We start from the raw sequence: 20,524 nt of genomic DNA, 5'->3' as shown, positions 1-20,524 counted from the left end.
TTATAAAAAAACCAACAAAGACTACAGAGGGACCATGTGAAACAGGGCCTGGGCTAAAACAAACTTTCAACATACATTTCTGCTCCGACTTTCTTGTGTGAGAGCAGTTCTAGGTAGACTTTTTTTTTTTTTTTAATTCCTCAACATAAAACATATGAATAGTTCTCCACAGAGACAAACAAATGCACTTGTAAGCTATATGCTAAGGTGCACTGATTTATTACTGTATCTATGAGAATGTCCGTCAATGAGACGCTGATTTGATTGCAAACGAGCTAATATATATATATATATTTTTTTTTTTAATGGAGCTTGGGCACCACTTGTGTCTTGAAAGTTATTTCCAGCAAATATTTCTCCCTCTGTCTGTCTTTTCTAGTCACAAATCATTTTTGGGATCAAGTCATCATTCGGAATCACTCCGGGTATCAAGTTGTACTTATGAAACCCTGATTTAGATGTCTGCGTCTTAACACAATGCGCAGTGTGCTCTTTCAACTCAGAGCCATGACTGTGATGTTAACTGCTTGGCAAAAGAACATGACACCCAGGGTGACAGAGGGATTACTTGTTCTATATTTAGTGTTTATGTACATGAATATTGGCAGGACAACTCTGTACATGTGACACACACAGCGATACAGTGATAATAACACAGATCTCCAGCACAGAACACATTTACAAGATGGGCTCTAGAGCAAACACTGACTGAGATACATAAGGGAATGTCTGAACTACGACAACTTCCTCATAAAACTGGAATTTCCTCGTAACAGTTATTATTGTCATCAATAAAAACAGACAATCAAAAAGAGAGACCAAAAGTATAAAATAATTTAAATTCCTCCTAAAACATGTAGTGAATATGCAGTGAGAGATCTATACAATGCGGGCAGCTACTGTATCTCCTCCGGACAACATGATGTGAAACTGAAGTAATGCACAAATATGACGGACAAAAGCAAATGTCATGCAGCAACAAAGAAACATACAAGATGAAATATGATCTTCTTTGAAGTTCTGCCTCCCCAGTGGCAACATCATGTCAAGACGACAAGCTTCGTATCAAAGCACCTCACGCTATGGGCCACCCAGAGGTGCCGCAATGAAATGTAAACATAAATATACAGGTTGATATCTCTCTCTCTACAAACAGTTCAGTCACTGCCACAGGCCCATCTGCTGTGTGAGTAGTCAGTCTGTATACACTCCTTAGTAGAATATCACTTAGAGTTAAATAAACTTATTTAATATATATATTTATAATAGATTTATTCTTTGCAGAGTCATTTAGCAGTATTTCCTTGTTTTCACCAGTTTGCTCTGGTATTTCACTGAGTGACCACTGTGTCCAACAACGTAAACGTCCAGCAGGTAGGTCTTGCCTGGCTCCAGACCTGTGATGGTCTCTGTAGTCACAGCTTTCTGCAGGTTCGGGCTGTGGAAGTACTTGCACAGGACCTTTTCTGACTTCCTGCGGGTCTCTGGCCCGGCGCATTGGTTCTGCTCCCGGCGTCGCTGCTCCTCGCCATAATTGTCAGCCACCTCCTTGCGATAAATGCAGAATTTGTTGCGGTCCTGCGTGCCCAGCCAGGCCACAGTGGCGGAGGAGCAGGTGCGCAACTTGTCAAAGGCCTTGATGCGCGTATCCTCCGGAAGCGACGGGAAGGGCTGCTTGCTGCTGGGTCGTGTGGTGGCTAGCACTTTCAAAGTGGAGGCCCCTTTCCTGCTGCCCCTCAAACGGATCAGGTACTTTGCTTTTGGCTTTCCCCGCAGCTGGAACTGCCGTACCCCCTCCACGTTCTGGGAGAGCAGCAACTTTCCGTCGCGCCTCACTTGCACCTGCACAGCGTCCAGACATGTGTGCACAAACAAAGTGACCCTCTGATGGGAAGAAACAGGAGCAAAGCGCAGGAACTTGCTGCCCTTTCTCTTGATGAAAACATCCGATACTTTGCCGTCCTTCAGCTCCACTGTCTTCTGGCGAGCTTCCTCTTTTGTGCGGGCGAATGTTCCCACGTATGCCGTGCTGGTGTTGGTTGCAGAATTTACAGCGAACACGTCAAAGTAATACTGCGTGTCTGGTTTCAGGTCTGACACAGTGAAAATGTTTTTATTGCCTATACACACCTTTTGAATGTCTGATGCTTTGGGCTTGGCTGTGTACGCCCGTGAGATCTTGTTACTTGTGAGACCTCGGTCCTTGCCAAAACCATTGTCAGAGGGCACAAAGCCAAAGTGGGCAAAGTCAAACGGGCTAAAGTCTCTGCCAGGCTTCGGAGCCAGCATGAAGGCATCATCAACGCTCATCTTAGCTTCAGCAGCACACATGCTCTTGAAATTGTGCTCCTTGTTGATCACTACACAATACTGGACAGGCTGGCCCATCAGAAAGCCCGTTGGTGTTGGCTTCCAGGCTAGGGTGACAGTGGTACGGCCCAGTGCGGTCACATCCACACGCGGGTCATAGGGCAGCTCCGGGTAGGGCTGGTCAGACTCTGGAGTTGTGGTGGCGTACACCTTGAAGTTGCTGTCTTTCTCTGTGGACAACAGCTCCAGCTGGTAGAGGCCAGAGGGCGTGCTGGTGGCCACATAGGCCTCCACATCGTTGCCCTTGTAGGTGAAGAGCTCCGTCCCGTCGTCGACGGTCACCTGCTGTTTCTGCTGCTCCAGAGGTTCAGGCTCTCCTGGAAAACAAACAGGCACAACGTGAGCTCTTTGTTTGACACTGTATCTAATCTGTAGCCATGACCTTAACAATATTTTCTTCCATTTAATTTTTGCCTGTGAGGAAAAATAATTTCCACCCATGCTAAAAATGTTTCATATGTTGATGCTGTGAGGTCACGATGAAGCTCTGCAGCAAGCCTCGCGGACGATTAGCCCCTCACATGGCAGCCATGTTTTCACTTCAAATATCCCTTAAAGATCACAGGCCAGCATTCACTGGGCCTTTCTGGGGAAGTTGTGCTACAAAGAGGCGCCTTGTAGCTTCTACGTGAGAGAGACAGCCCAAGCATAATATTATGTTTGTCAACCAGAGAGTGTGCTCACTGGTGTACTAAAAATTAATGCTCAAAGATCTACTCCCACTAGAGACATTTAGCAACAACAACAAAAAGAGCTGCAAAGACGAAAAGAAGTTCACTGGTTCAACCATTGGCCTAACACATCTTGTGGAGTCAGACTTCTACCAATGGCACTGCGTGTGTTGGGTCCAAGTTTGACATTATTTTTCTACTTAGAGATGAATTCTTTTCTCTTGAGGCAAAGTGCATGTCTTCAACAACCCAATAAATCATTTAGTAGGATTTTGACATGACAAGAGCACAGACACACTCGCAGGTGCTCATGTATTGATATTCAAATATATGCTCACATCACACATCTATGCTTTAAACCACCGCTTTGGTCATCTGGCAAGATCTCAATGTGTTGAAAGGACACCCTCCAGATGGAGAAAGTTTTAACGTGAGGGAGAGAAGAAAAAAAAGACAGAGAGAAGGAAAGGAAAAAAGGAAGGAAGACAGACAGACAGACAGAGAATTTACCTTAAGAAGACTAAGTAAAGGGATGCAATGGCTTTGATTCAGTACGTTGACTAGAGTGGAGCCCTACTCTGAAATTATAGACATCAGCTTGGGTCGAGTCAGACAGACATCATAAGTGGTCGGACTAGACACTACGACTGTGACTTAATTAAAACCCACCAAAACACAAGGCCTAACATCACTGCGTAGGTTAATTGTGTGTGGGGGATAGTGATATTTCCACATAACGTGTCATTAACCTCTTCCACTGCTGCCTGATGTCAATTATACCTGATCCCTCTCCACTGGCCTCTTCTGGCAGCTCCTGCAGAATGAGTTTCCACTCCAGAGGAGCATCACAAGGTGTCACGGTCACAGACAGGGGTGTGTTGTCTTCTTCCACCACAAAGTAGTACCTGTGAAAATAGCAGGTTAAAGGGGCCGATACTGACATTGCTTCATCACATTTTGACGTTATCCAAAATAATGTGTGGGGTAGATGCATACGCAGACAGTTGGAAACTGTAGTACGCAGCGATATTACTGTACCACTGACCTTTGTCTGTCTCGGGCTGAGCGGACAGACACTCAATTACACGAACATGACTTTCTCATTTATTATTTAGTTTTTTGCATCTACATAATAGATCATGTTACAGAGCAACATCTGATGTTTCCTATCTATTTACAGTAAGTGGCCATCAGCAAGTTTAATGTATTCCTCTGTGATTGTTATGGATCAGTCAGCAGCGGAAGGGGGAATTGGCTCCTTTATTTTCGCTCTCATTACAACATGATGACAGTTTTAATCACCAGGGTTATCTATTTCATTCAGTCGCGGTTTGTCTGAGCAGCTCTTACCTTTTGGGTGTGTCCCTGAACAGGTAGCCACTGATCTCCGCTCCATCTGGGATGACCGAGGAGTCGTGGAACAGCGACTTGTCTCTGATCTGCATCTGGAAGAGCCCTTCGTCTCTCGTGGGCAGCTTCTGGGCCAATGCTCCCAGTCCCAACAGAGCCAACAGCATCACACTCCAACCTTTACACTGCCTCATTCTGAAAGACAGAAAAAAATACTTCTGTTTAATTTACAGGACACGGAACACTCTGGAAACAGAAGCATGGTGTTGTATCATAGTTATGTTTGATTTTAAAGAAATAGTTCGGATTTTGCGGATTTGTTTTTTTGCTGCAAGTTAGATGAGTAAATTGATACCGCTCTCATGTCTGTACAGTAAATATTAAGCTACAGCAAGCAGCAGATAGCTTAGCTTAGCATAAAACCTTGAAACAGGGGGAATCAGCTAACCTGGCTCTGTATGAAGGTTAAAAGAAATGGGGGAAAAACTTGTCATTTCTACATTTACTTTTTGTATGACTTAAACTAAGGAGATATAACATGTTAATTTGTGAGTTTTAGAGGTGCTGGTAGCAGTAGTTTTTTTTAACCTTTGGACAGAGCACGGCTAGCTGTTTCACCTTGCTTCCAGTCTTCTATTATGCTAGGCTAAGCTAATCTACTCCTGTAACAAAGCTTAACATTTAATGTGCAAATTTAAGAGTGGTATCAGTCTTCTCATCTAACTCCTGGCAAGAAATCAAACAAGTGCACTTCCAAAAATGTAAAACTATTCCTTAAAACCAAACATAACTTAACGATACAGGAAAAAAAAGGTGGATTTTGTTACTTTTGGACAGAGCCAGGCTAGCTGTTAGTCCATTTGCATTCCTTAAGCTATGTTAGGATAAGCTAATATTTAGCATACAGACAAGAGAGTGGTATCCGCCTTTCATATCTTATATCAAGAAAATAAATAAGCGTATTTATCAAAATTTCTAACTATTTCTTTACTGCACATTATCAATCAATAATGGTGGCTCATATCAGTTACCAAAATGGCTATTTTTACCATAGAAGTTCTAAATGGCTTTTTTTGCTTCCTTTTTCTTCCCTTTCATTCTGGCATTAGCTTAAAACAGAAAAACTGTTTGTAGTGATCTCTATTTGGCAACACTGAGCTTTGGCAACAGACATAACAGTGTCTTTTATAGGGTTCTGCTTTAATTTGGTTCCACAACATATTTAATTTGATGTAAAAATGTGTTTTCTTGCCTTATTTTCCTCTGAGATTTAACCTTAATTAACAATTCACATTAAAACTGGGAGACACCACCAACATCGTCGTCGAGTGGATCTATGAGACCGAAAGTAAAGGGAGAGTGAATGAATGCTCATGGCCACAGAGAGGAAGGGGGATTAGATTTAAATACAGACGTGTGAAGGAAAAGACATGGCTAGAAACTTCAGGGGACCACGCTATTCCATAAAGCGCTTAATATATAAATCCCTAAATCCATGCCATTTAAGTTTTATTGATGCTAATATAAAAATGTTTAGTGGTGCAGTCCACAGATGGAGCGGTGGCTCAGCACAGGGTGCAGCTGACCGTGGCTGAGAGCCTCTCACGTATCCCCTGTCTATTGATTTTGCCTCATTGATTGCAGCTGATGGGAATGCCAAATCCCTGGTGATTTAATCAGCGTAATGATGGCAGATTAGCCAGATACTTTACTGCCATTTACTGCAAGTGAGATGGTGTCCTTTTAATGACCCCTCTCCCTCCCTCCCCCTTTCTCAGCTCACCCTCCCTTGTCTGTCTCTTCCCCTTGATCACAGTTTTTTCATCGACAAATAATCTCTTTCTCTTTCACACTTGTAAACACATACAGTACAGCCATTTAACTTTACTCTGTCTTTTCTCCTCGCTCATTTCCTCCCAAAACAAGAAACCGAAAAAAGCAGCCTAAAACCTGAGGCCTGGACGACCCTCCACACTACAATCATGGCTTCATTTCTGCATTATCGTCCTTTAAAAACACAAGCAGGGGAAAAAAGCCCTTTGACAGCTCCTGTCAGTGTCTCCGTGTCTGCCGTTGTCTGAGCCCAGCCTCCCGTCGGAGCGCCAAACTTCAGAGAGCAAAAGGAAAGCCGCCTAAGTGGTACTTTGAGGTTTGACTCACACAGAGAGTGGAGAGCCTTATCGCCTCAGCTTGTCTCATTCCACTTCAGAAGTGTGTCACTTGGAACAAAGACATGTCTATTAATACTCAAGACAGCGCTGAGGTGGTATGTACAGAGCTGCTCAGAGCTGTCTTTCATTCCAACATCCCCAAACACCACACAGACACAGTGGGGGCCTCATCCCCGGCACCCTCTGTCCACCACACTGATGTCATTACACATAATGTCTGCTATCACGCATACAGTGAGGGTTTTATCACCACTGTCATTGGCACATTTGATGTGTTCCTTCAATGTGTTCCCCACATGTGACACTTCTGAATTAAACCCTATGACTGAACCTTTTACTTCTCCCACATGCGCTGAACCACTCCGTCTGTACTCACAGTATGTATTGTCGAGAGATGACATCTGAATATTAGAGCAGCGGGGTTGGGTCACTGCGGTTGCATGGACCAGCGCAGAGTCAACAAGGTCACACACAGGCTGCGCTGGATCTGCTTTTACATGCAGGCCTGCACCCTTCTCATGCCACAGAGCTCCCTTACCAAAATAACACATCCCAAGCTGCATCTGGAACAGATAAAGTCTAATGTTTAATTAGAACGGGGAAAAATGTATGATCACAATTTGAGGAAGGGATAATTTTAAGCAAGGTCAGCCGCAATCGCGTCAACTTTGTTTTGCTGTTGCTCTTTTATGTGTGTTTTTTTTTTATACATTTATAGTTTTTTGTTTCACTTTGTGTGGAATTTTCTAAGCATTGTGGGTGGAAAACATCCTGCATATTCTAATTGGCAAGCTGTAAAATCTGTGTAATAGGATTAAAAGGACAAATATACAGCTTGCAATGGTTTCACCAATAGAGGAAATGTTGATGATCTTTTTTCCTGTGGCCGTCTTTGACACATCTACAGTTTCAATTCTCACACAGAAGGAACACGAAAATGGCCCCCGCCCTCTTCTTTCCCGTGTGATCTGAGGAATGGTATCCCTTCATTTAAAATTACTTTTATAACCACTTTCACCTGTTCTAATTTAGGTTCATTACAAGCAAATTGTGTACAAAGCCAAAACAAAATGTTCACACTTGGTCTTTACATCTCCCAGATGGGCCCAATATTTTCAGGGACATCAATCAACTGCAAAATCATTCGCAATCTACTCATGATTAAAGCAACAACAAAAAACTGCAACATGCAACAATTCAGCCACACCTTCCCTCTACCTGACCAACTCACACTGATTATAAGCACACTATTTTCATGTATGAAGGTGGAGCAGAACATCCCAGCCCCATCATGTGTGTGTGTGTGTGTGTGTGTGTGTGTGTGTGTGTGTGTGTGTGTGTGTGTGTGTGTGTGTGTGCGTGTACATGCTCGTGCATGTATGCACCAAACTGCCCCTGACCTCCCCTTTCTCCCCTCACTTTGTTTAACCGGTCTCTCTCTCTCGCTCTCTCCTTTCCTCCAGCTCCTTGTCAAGACGGATAAGCCTACTGCCTACTGCCACATGGAGCTCATTAACAGAACGGGAGGGAATAAAAGACAGTTTAATTTCAACACAAATAAAGAGACATTTCGGATTCCACCCAACAAGACGCCTGGCAGGGCTCGCAGGACCTGAAACCTCTATGTGTTTTCATTAAGGAAATCTAAAGGCAGATTTATGGAGTGGAGTCCTCGGTAGCGAGCTCCATCACTGCTGTCATTTCAGGGCCAATGTGGGGATTGCAGTGAGAGGAGTATATGTGTGTGTAGGGGGGGCTAGGAGCCATGGATGGAACCACACAGGACCTGGACCTGTGCTATAGGAAGGCCAAACCAAAGCAGGTCTGGTGCTTTTGGACAGCTAAAGAGCTCATTAATGGATTGGTAGAGACTGTGGTAAAGGCTCTGATCCAAGAATGTAGATTTGTATCTGTGTGTGTGTGTGTGTGTGTGTGTGTGTGTGTGTGTGTGTGTGTGTGTGTGTGTGTGTGTGTGTGTGTGTGTGTGTGTGTGTGTGTGTGTATGTTTGTGTGATCAAACCATCACATTCCTCTGCTCCACTCTGTGTATAAGTCTAAGTCATCACTCGGGACCCGTCTCTTCGCCATCCACAACATCACTCACAGTTTGAGTTTCTGAACTATCCACATCATCAGAACCATGAAAGCTGGCACAATAATAGCATGATGGAAAAGAAGAGCCCAGTTTCCTTTCCTTTCCTTTACTTCTCGCATTCCCCTCCCCTCCCCTCCTGCTTCTTTATAGTCCATCTCTGGAGCTTGCATTTAGCACTGCATCCTGGAATGTCTCTATGAGGAGGGTCAGGTCGCAGGGCCCGCTTTCTGCCTCAAAAAGCATTCAGATAGAATTGAGGGGTGGGGGAGTGGTGGTGGTGGTGGCTCTGACTGATGTGCTGGCATTGTGGCTGCAAGGGTGATTAAAGATTATAAGAGAAAATGCCCCATGGGAAAGTCATCCACCCACTGCCCATCATCCAGGGCACATACACACACACACACACACACACACACACACACACACACACACACACACACACACACACACACGGGCCTGGCTGCGTCGTGGGAAATGAGTCAATCATGATCCGTTGTGTTGTGCTTGGGGAAGCACAGAAAGCCTGTTCAGCAGCTATGTGTGAGCCGCCCTGCCTCTTGCTTGTGTCCATCTGAGGGAGCATAATGAGGGGCTTTGCGAAATGAATGTGCCCGGGACTGGGAGTAGGGGATTGTGGATAAGATGAATAATTTAACAAGGAAATAAAAACTTGTGCTTAATCTTCCACCAGTGACTCTTTGGATGTTGACAGTCAGAGACTGTATATAGGCATATACACACCGCAGCCCGTCACTTCTCTGGACGCAAACGGCTACAGCAACACTGGCGGAATTCTTTCAGTCGGTTTTCATATGCAAATCACGGTTTAGTTACGGTATGCGATGCAGACCTTCCCATTTTAAGACTTTTTTTTGTTCATGATTCATTCTCCTGAGAAAGTAGAATGGAGGCAGTGTGGCTTCACCCTGCTACTAAATACAGTTATTCAAATCCCCTCTCCGGGTATGTCTCTCATTAAACACCGACTGAGAGGAAAAACACGGACCGGATGAGGAAAAACATTTCCCAACATGAGCTAAACTGTCATTAATCTGCCTTCAGAAACCACTGAAGGCGTTGGGAATATATTTTAATTTCAATTATATGAAAAATGCTTCTCATTACGCGCACCACTCATATCCGTGTGGGCTCTTACAGGTGCGTAAATACACCCAAGGGCGATACGATGAAACATCTACAACAAATGTGTATCCGTATTCCACTGTGCAGTAGTTTTTTTACACTTTGCAGAGAGAGAAAAGCGCGCAGGCTGTTAGAACTACTGCGCGTACTGATAAATCGCCTTATTGGGTGCTGTTTGTGTCACCCCTGGGAGCATGGGAACCATTGGGAGGCATTAAAGCAAGAGGATTTTTCTAAAGTTCATCAGTTTAACAGTCATCAGCACCGTGTCGTGCGCTCTGATACACAGCCCAAACCAAAATAAGCCAAAATTAAAAAAGCATGCGAGCTCGGGCTTGATTGAAATGTGTTTGAAACTTTTAACTTCCCGGAGTTGTAAACCGCAAAACCTCTTCCTCTCTATTTCTCTCTCTGGCAGGCGTTTCAAAGGCACCACTTTACTCGGGGAGTCCGGCTCTGAATTTATATAGAGCTTTCATGCACATTATAACCATAGAAAAGTTGAAGAAAAGAAGAAGAAGTTTTTTTTTTTTCCTCATTTAATAATTTCCCCCAGAAGCCGAAGACGCAAAAGCATGCGTAAAAGACTCAATCTTTCTTACCTTTCAGAATATGAAACGGCCAAGTTATCTGACGGGTGGCGCTTCTTGCTCTCAAAGCCACTCTGATATCACCAAGATAAAAAAAAGTGCTTTACAACTAAAGCGATTTAAAAGAAAAATCAAAACACAAGTTGTCCTCTGCAGTGTCCAGTAGTTCCCTCAGTTTTCACTTCTATTGTTGGTGCCTATCAATCGGATTAGGCGACTGCTCTGGTGCGTGTTTGCAGTTTTCTTGCGGATTTAACTGGTCTCTAGTGGGCAGGAGTGTGTGTGTGTGTGTGTGTGTGTGTGTGTGTGTGTGTGTGTGTGTGTGTGTGTGTGTGTGTGTGTGTGTGTGAGTGAGTGAGTGTGTGTGAGTGGGTATCCTGAGTGCTGGCAGTGCGTCCCTCCCCTGCCGTGCTGCTGCTATTGAAACCTCCACTGGATTGGAAGCAAAACTGGTGCGAACTTCTTCCCTGCGCTCTCTGCAGGAAGACTCCAAGACACAGAACCAGCCCACTCACACACACACACACACACACACACACACACACACACACACACACACACACACACACACAAAAAAAAATAGGGAGCAGACAGATTCACTAGCTGGCCCTCAGACTCTAACCACACTCTGCACAAGAACAAATCTGGCACACACAGCACCTGAATTCTTTATAGTTTATAATCTCAAAGTCAAATAATAACTAAATAACTTGACTTTAAATCACATTAGGAGCACAGTGTTGCTGATAAAAACAAGACGGTCATGTCACCAGAGCATACATGTAAAGGCAGCGGGGTTTCCAACCTCTTACATTTTTTATTTCCTAGCTGTTTACTCTGATGCTCCATGGAAATTATTACTTTGGGCAGTAGCGCCTTGTAGAAGTCACGCAAGCCTCGGGGCTGTAGTGTGCAGGCAAGTTTTATCATGGGCCCTGATACCTGGGCGTGCACAACACCATCATACTGCACTTTCTCTGTACAGCAACTTTGATAATGGCGACACAACCTTTCGCCAAGTGAAGTGGAATTGTGACACACACACACACACACAGGCCTTCACTAACGCTGATCAGATGGGGAAATTCCCAGTGAGACTTTAAAGTGCTGTTGTCTTTTTCCTGGGTTAAAGCTCAGGGAAGCTAACAAGAAGATAACAGCCATTGACTGTCTCGGAACTGAATTGCCCCACATTTATGGCTTGATGGGGGGTCCATGTATGTCTGACGAGCAGGCAATCTAGATTTAGAGGATGCTGTCGTTTCCTGCTGTTTCCTCCCCACGAGGACCGTCTTTCATGTCATGAAGCTGCAGATGTTTACGCATGGACGGCCGGCTGCAGGTTGCAGCTTCCTGCAGGAGAAATGACATCCATCTAAGTCTGCAAGTTCAATTTAGCACAGATGAAAAGTTAGAGGTAGCAAACATTTGAATAATTTGGAAATAAATTATATACGCTTACAAGCCTGAGATTGGCCATTCATTATCAGTAAAATGAGATTTGTTTTGGACAGGAGAGAGAAGCTGCGCAAAGGGTTGGTACAACAGCGTCATCTAGCGTCTGCTGCAGCAAGACCACGGAGAACAGATTGTGTAGTGTTCAGAGACAGGAAGAAGGGAAGATTTGACTTTTCATTTATGCATACAGGTTTAACTCAGAAAAATGACACTTAAGGCTCAAATGACTGCACAGAATACTGTTGTTTCAAGGAGTTTGGAAACAGAACTACATCTTTTCAGCATCAGTTAGATTACACATCAGTTTATAACATAGACCTTTTATTTTGTGTGTGTGTGTGTGTGTGTGTGTGTGTGTGTGTGTGTGTGTGTGTGTGTGTGTGTGTGTGTGTGTGTGTGTGTGTGTGTGTGTGTGTGTGTGTGTGTTGGGGTTATTGATGCCTGGGCTCATGATTAGTGCCGCTGTGACTTTCACATCCTTGGGATTAAAATAGATGCCAAATTGAATCTGCTATTAGCCACACCACCAAGCTGTGAAAACGAATCCACTCTGGGGACATGTATACTCACAATAACCCAGACACACACACACACACACACACACACACACACACACACACACACACACACACACACACTGACCCAGCTACATGCCAGATTCTTGAAAATGTATCCACACCAGGGACAGTTTAGTACAGATGGAGGGAGGAGGGGAATAACGCTCCTGTAATGTTAATCCCTCTGAACTATTTCATCTTCTCTGCAGAGACGAGAAAAATGTAATTTTAAGAGATTTACTGAAGAAATGTCACACAAAGCGTACATTTCAAACGTCAACTGAGCCTGCTCTTTTCTAGCGACGCCCTGTTTCACACTTACACAGTTGCACACATCTGGTAGTTTCTACTGAGCAGAGCACTGCTGGAGTTATTTGCCGTGCTCAATGGCATTTTGATAGTAGACAAATGTCACATTTGACATAAAGCTATATTTTTGTTATCTTTGGAGAATTGAAAGTATTCTATTACAGTCAAATTCAAACCTTTCAGACAAAATCAAATATGCAAGTTTTCACTGGAACTACTTTATGCTGAAGAAATAGTCCCCTTGACAATGTGCTCTCTGGATTATCCAAAGTAACCAGGATTCTGTAAAGATATGATGTTTTTTAATATATCCTTTTGGTAACACACAACATATAATTACGTAATGCTGTTTTATATTATACATGGCACTAAATTAGCCGGATTCCAGTTACGTATGGGCATTTCAGCCACATGCGATTGATTCACATAGAAATATGAAGCAACATTAACATGTTTGCATCCAATGACCAGTTCAATTTTTCTTTTAAATGCTTCAAATGTTTAGAACAGGTCATTGTTTTGAAATTCAGAGGCTGATCTAATCTCCTTTTCCTATGTAACTATTGATTACGCATGAACTAATCCCAGTCATCAAAGCCACAGTGACATCATTTGTAAATGGTGAAAAACAAGAAATCATCCTGCATTCATTTGTACATTAACTCATCATGCATTAGTTAAGCATGGCTATAAACATGTTTTGTTTTCTTATTATAAAGTGTTACCGTCATTTTTTAAATGTGGTAAGTGAGAAAACTGTTCTGAGTACTGTGGGTGAACCAACCCTTTATCTTAGTGATCTTATGGGGAATTAACCTAGTGAACTATACAGCAATGATTAACGGCTTATTATGTGTGTGGAATGTGGAGGCTGTGGGTCTGACTTGTTTGCTTTTTGGATATCAAGTCACCCATTTCACTGACCTGATTGTTTGTGATGCAACATCAGCACTACTCAAAATGTCAGCAGTTGCATTTCCAGCTTCAGGTTAGTGATTTGTTATGAAAAATAGGTAACCATCTTTGAGAGTTCACAGAAACATTTGTAATATTTTGTGGCTTCGAGATGTTTTTTTACAGGTCAGACTGAGAGTCATTATGCTCTGGCCCTCAGTCTGTTTGCTTTGGGGGTTAACTCTGTCCCTGACTGTGGCTTCACCTAACTGATCTCCTTACACTTCCCCAACAGCTCAGGTAATCCATTAATGCAGGGAGGATGGAAAGTAATATGTTGTTGGACTGATATGCATTCACATGACGCTGAGTGGAGCCTGGGAGGTGTAATCTGCATCACTCACCTCGCATCCATTCAACGTTGTCTGAGAGGCTTTCTGTCACACAGCTGCAGAGAGGAGGATGACGTCTGCCTTTTAGCGCTCTAACATCCTGAGTTCATCATTAACCCGACAGAGCTAAGAGCCTACTCCAGGCAAACATCCACATTGTAAATATTTCCCCCCTGTTGTCTCTTCTTGGATGAAGGGGGGAGGGAGAAGAAACAATGTGTGAACCCTGACCTATAAAGATGCTATACACTCTTGCCATCTTTTTTAATAACGACGATACACTATGGTCCGAATCTGCAGTTTGCACGCTGGGTGACACTGAAGGCTTCATCCCACAGCAAGATAAAGTGGGAGGAAAGACAAAAGGTTACAGTTCAAGGGAAGGAATGAAGGGAGGGAAGGATGGTGACGGGAAACCAGGCTGTGTTAAGGACATCCTGTGTGAGTTTTACCCAATGGTGTACCCACCTGGCCTTCAACAGATATGTGTGTCAGCCTAAACAAAATCAACCTGTGAGTGCAGATAAGGCAGGCCTGAAGGGTTTGTTACATGAAACCAGTTTGAAGGTTTTTGTTTCAAACATGTTTTGTTGAAAGCATTTTTGTATAAGGCTTGACAGTTCTTTGTGATATGGAACTGCTTACATTTTTTAATAAATATTTTACAAGCAAAGTACAAATTGAAGAAGAAGAAGAGACAAAGAGAAAGGTGAGAAGGAAAATAAAAATAAAAATAAAAATGATACACATTACTCCCGTCTAACTACCCGTTTACCCGCCCGTCCAGCACTTCTTGTGATTTTTTTGTTTGTGTTCAGTTTGTATGTTGATCGAGGTACCGAATAAAAGGGGGCCATATGTTTAAAAAATTGTTTGCCAACGAGTTTTTACACAGTGTTACCAAATATCTATTCCGAAGCTGTAGGGGGAGCTCTATAGAGAAACCTGTGAGCAAAAAGCAAGAAATTGCCAAAACTGCATAGCGCCTCTTTAATTCTGAAATCCACAGTTTCACTGGAGGAACTTCAGCATTTTTCCAGAATTTAAGTATGAGTCAGACAAAGCAGTCGTGTTTGAAGGGTTTTGCTGCTTTTTCGTTTTGTTTGTGTGGTAGAGATTCATGATGTTGCAGAGATAAACACAGATACACACACAGGCTGATATGAGTGCTTCAGCATTTCTAAAATTAGTCTACAGGCCATCCCTTTTTTTCTTCAAAAGCTCGTTTGGCTCTTGATAGAAGAAGAAGAAGAAGAAGAAGAAGAAGAAGAAGAAGAAGAAGAAGAAGGAAAAAACAGACTAAAAGCCAAAATTGAAACCAGATGAAAGAGGACACGAGTGAAGATCGCATGTCGTGTCAGCGTCTAACTTCCTCTCATTATCCAATAAAAGAGCAGCAGCAGCGTCAGCATCCAACTTCATCCTATTATCCAGTGAGGGAGCAGCATGTCAGTGGTGCCCGAAATACTCAGAGGACAGGGAGACATAAACAAAGAGCAAAGAGTTTAGATTCACAATCACACACACACACACACACACACACACACACACACAGCAGAGGCAGATTGAAACAGGAGTCTGTCCCGGGCCTTTTTAGTGAAACTCTAGAGCGCAGCAGCTCCAGGCGTGGTATGCTGATTGTAAACACAGCCATGAGGAGGCAGACACAAGTGGAGGAGGATCTGCTCTCCCCACTCTGCTCTCTGTCTGTAGGAGGCATTACATCATCTGTAACACATTACTTACACACACTGACACTCACAAGTTATCAAAACAGACATTTAAAGTGATGATCTTTAAGATTTTCTTTAAATCAAACCCCTCTTTTAGGGATGTAACGACACACTGAACTCACTTTTTTTTTTTAACAGAATGAGCGGCAGACAAGTGACTGAAAAATATTCCTTTATTTATATAAACTGTGCAAAACAACCGATCAGAATCAGAATCAGAAAAGGGTTTATTGCCACAATAAGAACACTTATGTGGAATTTGCCTTGGTGAACATAAACAAACACACATATATAACATTAATATGAAATAAACAATAGATGCAGAAAAACAAATATATACAAAGTATCATTAGTAAGTTGCATAAGATGTGTGCTCTTATCAAAGGAAATTGTTGCCAACAAAATTTAAATAAAAAATGAATAATTAGATTTTTAGAACAAATCCATGTCAAAATAACTAAATAAACAGAAAAAAATCTCTAAGATCACTAAGAAGATGTAGAGATGTCTGAAGTCAATTCACGTGTTACATCCCTACCCACTTTTGATACTATCAATGGCATTTTTCTTTTGCATTAGCCACTCAGTGTATTGGCCTGTAAATAAACAGATGTAAATGTGAACATTCTGTTCTATATAGTAGCTTTCATTCCTGTCCTGATTCAGATTGCCTTTGCTTACGCCTACCATGTCAGTTTGTTTGGTTGCGCTGTAAACAGACACACCAGTTCTGTTATATTTTTGACAAAACAGCTGCTCCAGGCGCCTTGGCTGCAATATTAAACCACACTTGCTGTCACTACGGTAACCACAGGTGTTGCTAAATCAACAGGAGTGAAATCTTAAGAATTTCAACTTTAAAGTGCTCATATTATGCTCATTTTCAGGTTCATAATTGTATTTAGAGGTTATATCAGAATAGGTTTACATCGTTTAATTTTCAAAAAACACCATATTTTTGTTGTACTGCTCATTGCTGCAGCTCCTCTTTTCACCCTGTGTGTTGAGCTCTCTGTTTTAGCTACAGAGTGAGACATCTCACTTCTGTTCTATCTTTGTCAGGAGTCGCACATGCTCAGTAGCTAGGTAAGGACTACTAGCCAGTCAGGAGCAGAGTATGAGGGCGTGCCATGACAGTACCTAGGTAAGGACTACTAGCCAGTCAGAAGCAGAGTATGAGGGCGTGTCCTGACAGTACCTAGGTAAGGACTACTAGCCAGTCAGAAGCAGAGTATGAGGGCGTGCCCTGACAGTACCTAGGTAAGGACTACTAGCCAGTCAGAAGCAGAGTATGAGGGCGTGCCCTGACAGTACCTAGGTAAGGACTACTAGCCAGTCAGGAGCAGAGTATGAGGGCGTGCCATGACAGTACCTAGGTAAGGACTACTAGCCAGTCAGAAGCAGAGTATGAGGGCGTGCCCTGACAGTACCTAGGTAAGGACTACTAGCCAGTCAGAAGCAGAGTATGAGGGCGTGCCCTGACAGTACCTAGGTAAGGACTACTAGCCAGTCAGAAGCAGAGTATGAGGGCGTGCCCTGACAGTACCTAGGTAAGGACTACTAGCCAGTCAGAAGCAGAGTATGAGGGCGTGCCCTGACAGTACCTAGGTAAGGACTACTAGCCAGTCAGAAGCAGAGTATGAGGGCGTGCCCTGACAGTATCCTAGGTAAGGACTACTAGCCAGTCAGAAGCAGAGTATGAGGGCGTGCCCTGACAGTACCTAGGTAAGGACTACTAGCCAGTCAGAAGCAGAGTATGAGGCCGTGCCATGCTAGCAGCTAGGCGAGCATTATAACGTGTGTTCCAAAGTGACCACGTTTGTCTCTGAAGTAAAGGCTGGACTACAATAGAGCTGTTTGGAGCAGTTTGTGAACAGTGTTTTCTGTTGGAGATGGTAAGTCCCTTTGGGGGGGACTTTGGGCTTTTTCACTTTGTAAACCTATTACATGCACAAAAAAGATATATATAATACAATAAAGGTAAGGGAAAAAGCCAAAAAGCATAATATGAGCACTTTAAACAGTTAAAAGATTAGCCGCAAACCTATTATAAAGCCATCTATCATTGCAATGACAAACGTATCATAGCTAAATGTTAAAAAGTAGGGTAAAGAATAAGGAGGCCTGATGGTTTTACAGTGTAACTCTATCTTAGAAATATGTCCAATTGTGAGAGAATGAGGTGTGCTCCAGGATATAACAGCTGCAGCCATGGAGCATGCACACTCATACTGTACATGACAGGATAACAAATGGCCCCAACTCATCCACCTCATCCACCTTGGACAGTTAGGAATAGGTTGGTGCTTTGGCAGATGCAGCACAGCTATGTCTTAATCCCCTGGCTGTGCTAAGAAAAACTAAAAAACAAGACACACGTTTGAAGCATGCAAGGGCGTAACTTTGGTTTCAACATTGGAGGGGTTGAGATCTCGACTTATTTAGCAAGGTCGTTTGTTTCAACATCGGGGGGGCATTATAACAGGGGGGTCCTCCCACAGGAAATTTGGAGCATCAAACACTTCATTTCCTGCATTCTGGGGAATTTGTCTGTAACAATTTGTGCCTTTTCTGCATCAGGTTATGGTGCAAATGCATTTATTTATGTAAAAGAAATTATTATTAATACCTGTTAGTAAAAATGGGCTGTCTTCTTTCTTTTCTTTCTAAGAAAAAAGTCAGAATTCTGAGATTAAAGATTACTTTTTTTCCCGAATTCTGACTCTTTTTTATGTCCTTCTTTATGTTAAAAGAGTCAGCTTTAATCTCAGAATTCTGACTATTTTATCAGAATTTTTTGAAGTCTAGAATTCTGACTTTATTCTCAGAGTTCTGACTTTAAACTCAGAACTCAAATACATTTTTCACATGTGGCCCTAATCCTCACAAGATTCATACATACTGTAAAATGGAACCATTCCTACTGTCATGCAGACATGGAGTATGTGTAAGCAGATTTTACATACTTATCAGTACAAAGGTTTGAGCTCTAACCACACATGCACATGTAAAATAAGTTACTGCACTAGATTTAATGGAGGTGCAAAAAAAAAAGAAGGTTATTAATGATATGGAGAGAATAATTCTGAATGCACGTTTTGCATTTCCAGGTTTCTCAGATAATCTGGTAAACAAAGAGATGAAATATGTTGCATGGCAATGCAAAGCCTGTGTTTCTCATTTCTCTGCCACAGTTTCCAAGACACAGGATTTACTGGGATATTTTATGGTCCAGCTAAAGAACAGACTGGAAACCTGCATCAAATGTAAATCACAAATTCCAAAAGTGGATACATTTGTAGCATAACAGCTGTATAATAATACAAGGCTGAGACATCAACTTGCACTTTTTAACACATCATGATGTTAGGCTAATAATAATTCAAAAGGTCTATTAATGCAGGAACAACAGTGTGTCAGATGTAGAGTTGCTAACATGCAGGGAGAGTATGTTGCAATCATCACAGAGACTCAGGAGAGCCCAGCGAGGTGCTCAGACTTTATTAGATTTGTTCTGTGGTTGTCAGGGAGAATTTTCAACAAAAATACTCTCAAGTGTCTGCTAAGGAGGATTATCAGTTGGTCCCAAAATAGACTTTACAGGAAAAGACCATAAAATCCTTTCAGAGACCATTCCAGCAACAATATCACAGTTTACGGGGGCAAGTTAAGTTTATAGCTCTGATATGAAATGTTGGAGAGACACACACACACACACACACACACACACACACACACACACACACACACACACACACACACACACACACACACACACACACACACACACACACACACACACACACACACACACACAGCCCTGGAGAATTATTCATCATGGACATGAAAACTCAATTTACTTGACTGAAAACATATAAATTAAATGCATTATAAAAAGATGTTTCTTTGACTTTATTATGGGCACACATGACTCAGAGTGGTATAAGAGAGGTTCCAAGAGTTCAATCTGTCACTCCCAAGTGTCACGTCTGTTACAGTGATGCTGGGACGTGTGAAGTATTAGGTATGGAAACACTGCCCCCTCCTGGCCGGAGAGGCACACTGCAGCCATTTCTGGAAGCGCAAATAAATGACAGGTTAGGTCATGATGTCTTCAGGTTAGTAATCAGTCTTGTATAAAGTACTTATTATACTTATTATATAAAGTACACTTACTTGAGTAAAAGTACAAGTATCTTACCAGAAAATGACTTTGGTAGAAGTTAAAGTCTCCTTTTAGAATATTACTTGAGTAAAAGTCTTACAGTATCTGATATTTACTGTACTTAAGTATCAAAAGTAATTTTCTGATATTAAATGTACTTAAGTATGAGAAGTAAAAGTAAAAAAAAACTTTGATTATGAACTTCATGGCCAAAGGTGTGTAACGTTATCTTCATCGCCACTGTCGTCGGGGTGGTCATCGTCTGTTACCATGGCAGCAGAGCCTGCAGCAGGTGCTTCCATGACGCTATCAGTTATCATGCTTCCTCCTCTTCTTCGTTAGTTTTTTTTTTTGCAGCTTGGCAACAAACAGGCATCAGGTCACCAATTGGAATGGAGCGTGCATTAACTTGTAATCTAGGAGCAATGATTCACCAATCCTGCTTTTTTCCAGTGTAACAAATTCCTTCTGATTTTATTTTGTAGTAACGAGTAACTAAGATGCTCAGGGGAAATGTAGTAGAGTAAAAGTAAACATTTCCGGAAATATATAAAAATAAATAAATAACAATGTAAAGTACAGATACGTGAAAATTCTACTTAAGTACAGTAGCGAAGTATTTGTAC

At 42.4% G+C, this 20,524-nt stretch overlaps 1 protein-coding gene across 1 annotated transcript; it reads right to left on the bottom strand.

Moving 5' to 3' along the window:
* Positions 1-558: 558 nt before the first annotated feature.
* On the bottom strand, positions 559-10,853 carry ndnf (neuron-derived neurotrophic factor). The gene is made up of 4 exons (XM_078259776.1): positions 10,403-10,853; positions 4,392-4,586; positions 3,822-3,946; positions 559-2,687 (listed from the first exon to the last, which is right to left on the bottom strand). Exons 2-4 carry the CDS (start codon positions 4,583-4,585, stop codon positions 1,291-1,293), a joined length of 1,716 nt encoding a protein of 571 aa, XP_078115902.1. The 5' UTR covers position 4,586; positions 10,403-10,853; the 3' UTR covers positions 559-1,290.
* Positions 10,854-20,524: the final 9,671 nt, after the last annotated feature.

The sequence above is a fragment of the Sander vitreus genome, chromosome 9, assembly GCF_031162955.1.
Source record: "Sander vitreus isolate 19-12246 chromosome 9, sanVit1, whole genome shotgun sequence".
Taxonomy (NCBI): Eukaryota; Metazoa; Chordata; class Actinopteri; order Perciformes; family Percidae; genus Sander; species Sander vitreus.
Note: the sequence above shows the minus strand (reverse complement) of the source record. Positions and strands in the feature narration are given on the sequence as shown.